The 12,041-nt window shown below is 38.3% G+C and overlaps 1 protein-coding gene across 1 annotated transcript in view; it reads right to left on the reverse strand.

Moving 5' to 3' along the window:
• The window catches only part of GRID1 (glutamate ionotropic receptor delta type subunit 1), a 456,933-nt gene that overhangs the window by 78,481 nt on the left and 366,411 nt on the right, over positions 1-12,041 (reverse strand). The window contains exon 6 of the mRNA XM_084210662.1: positions 5,579-5,752. Coding sequence (XP_084066788.1) covers positions 5,579-5,752 — 174 coding nt within the window. The remainder of the gene's footprint in view (positions 1-5,578; positions 5,753-12,041) is intronic.

Here is a 12,041-nt window from a genome sequence, read left to right on the forward strand (position 1 = left end):
TGGGAGGTTCTGTGCCTGGACACACCTTCCACAGGCAGCGGCACCAGGGGATGGTGCCCGGCCATCCCTGGAGACTGAGGCTGCACTGCCGCCTCTCCTTCAGCAGCCCCAGCTGGTGGGGGCACACAAAGTGCCACACCACACCCCTGTCCTGGCCACCACTGTCCCCAGGGCTGCCTTGGGAGCTGTTTGTCCTGGTCCTGCCCACAGCCATCATCTCTTGTGGGCAGAGCCCACTGTGAGACAGCACACCAGTGCCCAGGTTATAAATACACACTTGCTGCTCAGGGAGAGCGCGATCACAGCCAGCACTCTGACATGCATGGAAACACAGTCAAAAACAAATGTTCATTAAAGACTCAAATGTCAGCTTCCAACTTCCAAAGGGCTATTTATTTATTATCCCTAAGGCAATTGAAATAAAATGACTAAAATTCTACTACAACCACCAAAAAATAGGCCTCAACTGTATATTTATTCAAGAGTTCTGTCTGTAAGGAATCTAACTACTGTATTACTTAGTGTTTTGCCCATTCTAGTTTTAAGTATCTCAATGAGCTTTCCAAATAGCTTTTTGTAAGACTGCATTCTCAGAATGTCTTTTTAATTGATAAGCAGCTCTTCTTTCCTTTTAAATTTTCTCCTGTTTTCACACAGTTACACGTATCACAACACTCTTCCCTTCTTACAGATTCTAGTCTCTGAATGCTCACTGTCCTTCAGCAATTTATTGTGGGCATTTATCATTGAGTGTTTTCCTTGCCAGTATGTTTTGTATCAATGTGTCAGCAATAATACAAGGCCTGGATTACCCTGTAATGCTCAAGTTTGTTAGCTGGAGGCATTGGCATCACTCACAAAACATCTCGGGAATTTGGCACAGCTAACACTAACTATGCAAGGAAAGTCTAGTAGGAGTGCCTTGATAAAGAAAACTGAACATAACCAAGAGTCAAACAGAAGGACAAGAGGTAAATGCTGCAAAACAGCGTAAAAGATTATAATTTTATCCTACCTCATTTATAGGTACAGATTAGGTTTCAGAGGCAATAACAACTGAAAATTGGAGGTACTGATGCTTTCTTTGAGCCACTATTATCTGCTTCCTGATTGAGCAGTGAACAAAAATTCAATGAAATGATTATGCAAATAGAGAAATCCAGCAGTCAAAAGAGGCAGAGAGGAAAAGATCACTGCAGAGCCTACCTGGGGTTTCAGCCTCTAGTGTGATCACAAAATTCCCCATGGCCAGGGGACACCCACAGTGCTTTGAGGTTTTTAATGAATTCTTCTGCTAACACACCTTGTAGAAAACACACATCATTGGGCTTCAGGGAGAGATTTGTGCTGGGCAATGGGCAGTAAAGTCAGTTCAAGGATACTTTACATCCACATTGTACTCAGAAACAATTTCTCTGTGACTGAACATCTGGCCAAAAATCCAAATTAAACTTTGCTAAAGAGACTAGCAAATATAGGTTTGCATTGAAAGAAAAAGAAAACTGTGGCTCATCAATCCTTTATGGGAGAAAGTGAATGCTTTAATAGGGTTTAATCACTATTTACTGGCCCTCAGTAGCACTCTATGGTTGTGTAATAATAGCAGAGTTAACAAGCCAAATGAGAATAAGGCCATTTATTTGGACAAAACTGCAGGATCAGGCCCTTAAGTTTAGGCACTCAAATACATCCTAAAAAATAACTTCACTTACAGTAGTTATATAGCAGCAACTCCTGAACAGAAAATAGATCAGACATTAAAACCCAGCTAAGTAGGAGCTACTATTAAGAGATGCCGACATAAATATCTGATGGATACATCACTGAAGAATGGAATTTTTATTCAAGAAGATCAGCTCTTTCAATGAATATCCTCCCACACTTCTCAATGTCTCCTCAAATATGTCCAAGCAATGCCAATGAATAGTTCTTCACTAGAGAGGCTGGACTCTCAATCAGGAATAACCTCATTAGGTTACTGGACACAGTATACTGGAGTTTTCTTTTTGCCTTTTCCATCCTACTATGTATTTTGGGTCATGCTAAATTATTTCAGATACACTGTGTCCCTGTGATATATTTTAAAAACTTTAGAATCTTACACAGATTGAATTTATCAACTACATAAATAGTAAGCAAGGGCAAAAACAAACTAATGGAAATTACATTTCTAAGGAGAAATCTTTTTAAAAAAAACAAACAAAATTTGATTTTGAATTTATGAATGCATTGTGACTAATCTGATGAAAGAAAGAAATACCTTCATCAAAAATGAAGTTTGTAGAGTGCCATAAAAACTAATACTTCAAGGGAAATATTTTGGAAAGAAGCAAATTATACAGCAAAAGTTTTTAAAATTGGGTCTGTAAGAACATTTCTGAACTAATCTAAAAAATTTAATAGCAATTATACACTATATACCATTCAAATGCCATGTGAGGATACATACTAGGTCTGGCTAGGGCTATAAATCTTGAAGTGTTTCAGTGCTTTCTCTCCAGATGAGGCAACACTGACAACACTGATGGCTCAAACCACAGGACACCAATGGCCAGTGGAAGAAAGCAAGTTCTAAACTGTGTCTTTACCGTTTAGCAAAAATAAATGAGATGGACACCAAAAATCCTACCTGAAGAACAAGACAGTGAGAAATGCAGTCCTCTGAAGTCAAATAAAATGATCAAGACAGGAAACTTTATAAAGCTTTTTCTCCACTTGAAGCAGAAACCCAGATGAGTATATTATATGTGCAAGAAATAAGGGCATGAGCAAAATTTTGACAAGTGGGTTGATGGAATAAGATTGGATTTCCACAAAGCATTCAGAACAGATGAGTTTTTGGATGAGCTTGCAGAACAGCCTGATCTTTAAAAGGCTTGTCAGAATGCCAAACTGGGATGATCACCCACTGAAAAACAACCTTCCAGGATATGGTACTGAAGACACAGAGAACAAAATCGTTCCAAAAAGATTTTCATTAATTTAGCCAGAACAAAGTTAATAATCCATGACGTAAATGTTTCTTTCTTCACTGGCTTGTTAAAAGTGCTAAATTCTCCCCTAGAAAAATACTACAGCTAGAGGTTGACAGAGATTAGCTATTCTTCTTCAAAGTCATTAAATAAATAATTAACCAACAATAGCTGGTAAGTTACCTTGACAACAAACAATTATTAATATGAGACTGCCCAAGGGAGAATGAGGCAGGGATTTCCAAACCGTGGTGTTAATCAAAGCACTTCAAAGCAACACAAAGACTCAGTGCTGGCAGGCGGTCACTGCCTCTGGTGGATTCATGCAGCCTGACACGGAGCTTGGAGCTCCTGCAGCCTCTGGCAACGAGGGTAATTCAGTGATGTACTTCTGTACAGCATAAGGTCACCACTACTTTTTTTAAGCAGGAAAAGAGAAACAGAAAATTACATGTACCTGAATTACAGGACCATTAATAACATGTCAGTCACACTCAAATTAATATGAGCTGTATGTCCACAAGGTGTTACATAAGATATTTTGGCAAAATATCTTTCCTTACCTATGAAAAATAAATGTAACTATAAAACACTTCAGGTATAACTGCACATGACAAAAGCATCCTGTATTCAATCCATAGACACTTAAAAATATACTGGGGACAGCAAATTTGAAGAGCTCTCACTTGTGCCCTCTGTCTTTCATGCCAATGCAATTGAACATGAAAGTTACAGAATCAGCTGCCAAAAACATTTTGCCTCTGCACTTCTTTACCTCTCTTGTTTTTAAGATCACAGAGAAAGAACTAATGGGCAAAGCATAACATTACCATTCCATTCTCTCAAAGACAGTTTCTAAGGTGATATAATATTTTTGGAAAACAGAAACTGAGAATGTTTTGTTTCCCAAAATCCACACCTGGAAATCAGCAGGAACAAGGGCCCTTACCTAAAGATCCTTATTAAATAAATTCACTAATAGGGCATGAGCTTGATGGTGTTAGCAAACCAGCTCCCAGTTACCAGTTTGCAAATTTGCAAATTAGAACTTGCTCACTGGCCTGTCAGAGCCATTCAGATGAGTCTCTGAATTAGATTATGCATAAACCAGCATAGGCAGCAATACTCAAAATCCTGCTGTAATGGAAGATTATTCCCCAATGAGTGATTTGTTGGTGCAGCACAGATAATTTTTCATCATACTGGAAATTGCTTTGATCCTCTGAAATGAGTGGCCGTTGTTCTCATTACAGCATACCTCAGAGTTACTAACAAAGATCAAAAGTGTCTTTTCTTTCTGAGCCAAGGCAGACACAGCCTTTCCCCTGTACAGAAAGCATACAGCCATGCTCAGTGTTCCCAAATTCTGCCATGGCTAGGACAGAACCTGAACCAGCCCAGCAGAGCTTCTCTTCAAGGACGAACTGTTCATATCTGCCCCTTAAAGGATTTCAGTCTCTGCAGCTAAAACTTTTTAGTAGGATGCAAATAAGTAAAATTAACAACCCTATCCCTTGTGAAATCTTAACCCACTTCCCTTCCTGGGACTCTCCCTGTCTCTCCTGGTCTGAAACTCTTCCATGCCAGGTTAGGATTCCATCTTGCAGGAGTCATCTTGCACACACACCTGCCTGAGTAGGCTGCAGCAGCCTAGGCTGGTGAAACCCCCTCCCCAAAACTAACCAAGCCCCCTCTCCATCACTCCACACTCACACCCACACTGGACAGCCCACAGATTCAACCATGGTGTCCTCATTCAACCCATCTCAGTTTAAGGCTAAGTTTGCAATTAAATGTTTTTAAGTGAGTTTATATTATAAGTCCCACTAAAGTTTATACCTATATTCAATGCTTTCAGCAGTGATACATATAAGATTTTTAACTGTGTCTAAAGTAAACCAAAACACACAAGTCCCATTGAAAGTCCAAGGCCTTTGTTTCTGAATTATTGCACTATCATTGGAAATAGCACCTATTAAATAATATTTAAATTAGTGCAAGAAAAATTCTGATATCTGGGACAATTTGCCAAGAAATGTCAAGATGTTGCTAACACCAGAGTCAGATGTGTTCCGAAAACCTGAAACTTGAACTAGCAGTGCATATTTTACACACTCAGACAATTAGCAGCTGCTGGAGACTTCTGAGACTATTGAAAGGGACAGACTGAATACATCAGCTTGATTCAGTCCATTACCTAAATATGAAATGCTCTGCAGCCCAATACCTATCAGAGTTCTATTGTCCTCCCAGATTAACTCTTTCACAACAGATGTCTAATAAGCATAAATACAATCAGCAAGCTGTAATATCACAGGATATGATTGCATGACACTTTTCAAATATAAAAAGATTCTTAAGAGAATGAAATATGCAAAATCAGCTCTGATTTAGTGCAACCACTTGCTGATACTTCATGGATGTAACATCACACCTAAAGCACTCAGCATGAGAAAATAAAATAAATTAATAAAGTCAAGAAACATTCACCAGATCAGATTTATCTCTACTCATTTCCTTCCTCCTCTGAGTTAATACAGCCACAGAAAACTGTCCCATGGCAAATTCTTACGATGGACTTTTTTTTGCTGTGCACAGCTACTGACCTGCAGCATCTGAAGATAGCCCTCCTGCGGATCACACAGCAGCGATGATATTCGGTGGTTGTTCCTCATGCACCTCTGGTTGTTGTCCCTTGCCAGAGGGAAAATCTGCCGGATCACTGTCATCCTCCCCAGAGCACTATGCACCAACTCTAATATTTCATTATCAGTGATTTCCTGTGAATGGAGACACGGCCATTTAAAAACATATGTTTGTCCAGACATTTTATGTATTTCTTTCATTATTGGTTAAATGTTTTTTTTTTAAAGACAATAGAAGAAATATTTTTCAGATGCACATGCTTAGTCTCCACCAAATGTCATTTTTTGTTTAATAACAACAATGCTATTTTTTATACATCATCTGAAACAAAAGAAAAGAGCCTAACACAGTACCATCCATCTTGGCAATACTACAATTTTGCAGATGTAGTTCCTCAAAGGAAAGCACCAAAATGGTCTCAATAGATTTCTAAAAAAAAGAAAAAGGCACCTTGAAATGAAATTTATATAGAAAGACCTTTTGTTTGACAGACTAGAACCTCACTATATCCTCAGGACAAAATAACAATCGAAAAACATAACAGTCTTCAGGAAATATGGCTCTTTCACCTGTGAACAACATTACAAGAAAGCATTTTTCCCATAAGTACAGTAGATCATTTCTGCAGACTAATCCCCATAATGACTCAAGGAAGTCTTTTGAGGTTGTCTGTATTAGGAAATAAAAAAATAAAAGAAACTTTATGGAGGGGCCTGATACATTTAGGAACATCAGTTTGTGCACACAGAATAATTTGGGAGAAGATATAAGGAGACCTCAAGGACAGCCTGCTCTTCTTTCCAGGCTTCACAATTTCTAAAGCTTCTCTGCAGACCTTCACACACCCCAACCTCCTAATCATCCTGGGACTGAGCCTGCATCTACTGCTCTTATAGGGAGGCTGAAGCCAGCTCCCCTCCATCCTTTACACATTTTGTGTTTAAAGAAAGACACAAAACCAAAACCTCATTTTTTACCCCAGTTTAAAAATCACAGGCGTAACTGATACTGAAATCATAACAAAGGTGCAGCTTGTGATGGTTTTGTCCTGGGAGGAACTCACTGTGAGGAAAGGCAGGCACTGCTGCCTGCACTCACTCCCCAGGCACCTGCTGTACATCCCAGCTCCTCACCAGGGCCAGCAGCAGCAGCTGCAAGTCACATCAGCCCATCCCCGCACAGCTGGACTGCCCTGACTGCACAGCTGGGCCAGCCCAGTGCCCAGCCTGCACAGGGCTCTCTTAACCCCTTGCAGCTCAGGAGGCTGCCAATTACTCATGTTGCTGCAGGTACTTGGTCAACAGGGCCCACATCTTGTGATGCATCAGCAGCAGAAGTGAGCCTGGCTCTGGCCATTTAGCATAAAAAAAAATTCTTCTGTTTTCTTGTCATCTTCTCTGTCAAGCTGTGAGTGAAATGACCATGGGGTTAAAATAATTACTTGTTATGGTTGACTAGTACTGTACCTTGGCTCAGTTCAGTTCTTTGCCAATTTCCATTTTTTTTTGTTAGGAACATGAATTTTTAACTTTGAAGAAGGTGAAATTTATTGCATGCAACACACCAACTGGTGTGGCATGAAAACAGTAAATCAGAAAACAAATACATCCTTATAGAAGACAAAGATTTTGAGGCTTAATAGAAAACGCTGGGCAGCATTTTCTAGCCTTGCAAGGAGACAATGTAGCAGACCCCCAAGCTCTACAGACCCCTCAAGATTTCCACTCTGTGGATCTGATGGGTGTTAAAAGACACCTCTAAGCTGAAGGCTGAGGGAGAGACAATTTAATGGCATAGCTTTAACTCCTAGGCTGCATCCCTTGGTAGGCACACTCAGACCAAATGGCTGAAAACAGAAAAAAAAAACAATCACACATCATCCAAACCTTCAGTTCAGCTCTCACCACACACATTTTGTGTCACCCTCTAAGTGATACACATCCTGTCAAAATGTCTCAGAAACTCAAATATTGGTTACTTGGGGAATTAGTTTATCTGTCTGTTTATCTGCACACACAGAACTTCAGTTAGTTTGCAATACCATGTCATAGTGCTCAGGGGAATACTTAAATCTGCTTTAGTTGTGCTCAACTATCATAACACAAATCACAAAATGAGACAATTATGCTTTACATTATAATCTCTATTTTCCTAGAGGTAATGACAGAAAATTATAAATTTTAATGACATTAATAATTTAAAGAACTGAAACATATTTCCAGAAAATATATCCCTGTGAAAACTAGAGGATTAAACAGAACAGCATTGAGAACAAGGATGCTCATGGAGACAAGCTAGAGATTTATTTGGATTTTTTCAGTAGTATCAATACTGTTTGATGGGTTATTCTAACTCCCCTCAATGCGCTATTTACGTCTATAAATGAACACTTGTTGAAAATCCAGAAAACATCATTCCATTAGCTATTTTTCGAGAAGGTTCACCACAGCTTACCCTGTAGGTAGATTTATTCAAAATTTACACATTACTGGCTTCTCTGCATCCCACATGAAAAGACACACACACACATATGTAAATAAAAAGATTGATCCTTTAAAGAAAGAACACCTCCCAAACTCCCATCCTCATTGCCCTCCCACACATCCAGTACTACACCTCACTTCTTTTAACCCAAAGCTCCTAAAAGGCTCTACAGGGATGTAGTCCTAATTTAATTTAATTATCTCTATTTCTAGAGATAAGGACTCTGCACTGGGTGTCCAGATGTCTTTCTCAGATCATAGTGAGAGCCTATACAGTAAAAGATCTGCTGATTTAACAAAATATTATTCCATACTAAAAATTCTCTTGGGGGGCAGGGTGGAAAGCACACAAAATGATAGTAAAAGCTGGACAAAGCAAACAAAACTCCACCACTGATATTAGCGTGGAAAAAAATTATTATTATTATTCACTATTAAAACAACTCATCAAAGCTCATCTATGACCTTGCTCCTAGCTGACTGAGTCTCTTTCTGTGTAATTCCTCAGCATTAGAATCATGCCAGTTCTAAACCCTGCAAATTTCTTTGGGCATGATGCAAGTACATATCCAGTACTGTTTCAAGTCTATGTATAACATTCAAGCAATTATCAGAAAAAGAAAACCCATAGATTTTTGTGGGAATAAATAAATAAATATAAATACTGCAGTGTTGAAGATCGCAGCCAAAAGGAGAAAAGTGAGATTTCCTTAGGCAAGTAATAAATATAGAATACCTGGAATACAATTAGAATAAATTGTAATTGCAAATTGCTACATTTTGCATTGAAATGTGTCATTTCCTAAATCTTCTGAAATTTCCACACTGTGTTCCTTGTATTTCTATTCTATTTTTAAACTTTTTTACTCTGTATTTTTGTACAGTTTGAGAATATCTTAGAATGTTTGCCCCACTTGCATTCGTAAATGATTATTAAAAGGTCTGAACTTTTCCAAGAAAAAGCATGATACAGGGAAGTGTTAAAAATTTATTGACTTCTATTTATCAAAGTAAACACAAATATCATTACACAGACAGGTGATTTGAAATGAAACAAAGAAAATAAGATCAGGCACTTCCATATGAAGAGAAAAAGTGAGCAGGATACCAGTCCTGGCTCTACCCAAGCAAAAATTAGGCCACAGCAATTTGCACGGGGACTGTTGATCACCCAAAATGCACATAACATAGGCATTTCTGGAAAAAAATTTTCCAAAAAAGTGATGAAAAACCACTGCAGTCATAACTTTTTTCTTCTCCCAAAGTAATTTTTCTCAGTATTGCTCTACGGTCATGTGCTAATAAAACTCTGCTCATCATTCATTATCTTACACCTGCCTACATATGGCCCCTGGGGAAAAAAGTATCTTGCTGAGCTAGACTTTATCTGATAATTACTATTCTATTTTTTGCTCATTTTTCTCAACTTTCAAAAAATATTTTATAAAGGAAAATAATAAAGAGGTGCCCAGATGACAGCTGAGAAGCCATTTGATTCTCAAATCAAGAGGACTAGTAGTACCTACAGACATACTGAGCATGTCTGATGTGGTGAAAGGAAAGAAAACAAATATTGGCAGAGGCAACAGAAGTGCAGGATGGAAATGGAAAATAAGAAGTATGTCACACCAGGGGGCTGATGAGACACTTTCTTGTCCTTCATATAGAAAACTGCCCCCTACAGACAATGAAACAGTGGTGAAGAGAGACCCATGAAAACAGCAGAAAAAAAGAATTGAGCTTGAGTCCAGAGCAGGATTAGCAGAAAGATGTTCTGAGTGAATGTTCTGAGAGGGGAAAGGAAAAGCATCAATAGCTATTTTTCAGCACTATGCTCTGACTGATCACCTGGGCTGAGCTTGGGAAAGTTTTATCTGTCCACTGAAGATCTATAAATTAATCTGCTGGCAGAACCACCAGCATCATTTGGAAAGCATCATCTGTCCAAAATGGAAGAATAAGGTCAACTGCTGTCTAAAATTTTTGACTGGTATTCAAGTGATGAGGACAATGTCATCTCCACATGGCCTAGAGTTCCCCAAGCCCCTTAGCACTCTAACTTCTTGCCTAAGGCTCCTCTGATGAATTGTCTATTCTTGCTATACTTCCAAAATTTTTTATTGCTTTTCCTGCAAAAAAAATTTCAAGAACTTTTCTTCCCACATCACTTTTCCCTTCTCTTTCTCAGCTAAGAAGGCTTTTCTGACAAATATCAAAATAGTGGGAACAATTCAGCCCAATACATTAGACCTGCATTTGCTTTAGTAGTTTCTCTGTGCTTACTGACTCAAATCAGGACCTTTATTGAAAGAGAAAGATTGAAAAGAGAAGACATTAAAAAGCAGTTTTTTCTAAGTGTTGATCAGAGTTTAGTTTTATTTTTTAATTAAAGCTTATAAGAATTTCAGGGTTTTTTTACTACTGAATACTTTGCTTCCTATGGACGTGGAATTTGTATAATACTCTATTTCTACAGCCATTTGTTTCAGATTTCTTATTGAAAACAGATTTCCACCAATAACAAACTGGTCCCTGACTTTTTTTATTTTTGAGCATGGTGTTGCATAGCACTGTAAAAGCTACTGATGATTTTTTAAAAGCCCCAGTTTTTAAGTTCAGGTTAGTACAAGAGGATCAACTGGTTTTCCACATTCTATCTACAAAAAAACATCTTTTTGCAGGGGCCATTACAAATACAACTTACCTTTCTGCTATCCACCCCACAATGTTGCAGTGTAAGCTGTTTGATTTTTGTTTGTTTGCTTTTAAATAGGACAAATAACAGCACAACTTTTCCTAAGAGATAAAGAAATGAGCCCATTTTCAACCTTAGATTCAAGTTACTCTGCATAGCATTAGACTGTATGTTGAAACAGGAATAGAGAAAATCAGCCACCCACTAACCTCCTCACTTCTTAAACCATTGTGAACTGAGAAATACCCACGGGGGCTGGTACTTAACCTACAAGGACTTCTTTACCCCATAGTACATTCCTTTCTAGAGACTACCTGATCTTTTAGACAGTAACAAAAAATAATGTAATGAAATTTCTACTAGTTCTCCCCACTACTACCGTGGTTGCAATTTGAGAACTTAGTGAATATTGAATTTCAGCATTTGTTAGTCCATATGGCACAGAATGTGGTGATTCTAAAACTAAAAAAGAAGATATTTTGTGTTAATGACAAATGCTTCTTTGTATCTGCTCTGATATGGATTGATCTGCATCAATGAAAATCAATGTCATGCAAAAGCAACAAATGAAAACTGTAGTCAAGAGGGAGCTCTGATCTTTAGCTTTCAGATTTATTTTTTACACCTTACAATTAAATCTATTTTTAAAACATTAAAAGTGCAAGTAATTCATTACTAGGCATTCTTCTATCCAATAGAAGAACCTATCCATTCTTCTAACCACACACAATTACAACATAATCCTCCATTACAAATGACTGATACCAGGAAACACGATGCTCAGTTCATCCCTGGCTAAGTCCAATCACTCTGGTGGCCCCAAGGGTGGATTTGGCTGACAGAATCTAATCAAACACAGTCATTCCAGCTTATTCACTAGACAGAGAAGGATGGAGCTCTGTGATGGTTGGAAATCAACCATGAGTCACAGATCCCATACATTCATGTTTACCACCAAAAGTACTGAATAAATGGTTCAGTAAGAAGTATATGCAGTGAGTCTTTGCATAAACTGTCATAACCACATTGAAAAAATATCTGTGGACAGACCTAGAGCAGAAGGTGCAGATCAGAAAATACCCAGTGGCATTCAAAACAGTTTCATTTGTCTTTCCATACTGACACTGAAATTATTTAGCTGACCTATATAATGTGAGTAGAACGCTGAAAAATGAAGAATAAAAAACAAAAGCAGAACCAGGTGTGAAAAGAGACAGATGATGGGATGGAAGAAGGTAACCTAGG

This window comes from Fringilla coelebs, assembly GCF_963513975.1.
Source record: "Fringilla coelebs genome assembly, chromosome: 8".
Taxonomy (NCBI): domain Eukaryota; kingdom Metazoa; phylum Chordata; class Aves; order Passeriformes; family Fringillidae; genus Fringilla; species Fringilla coelebs.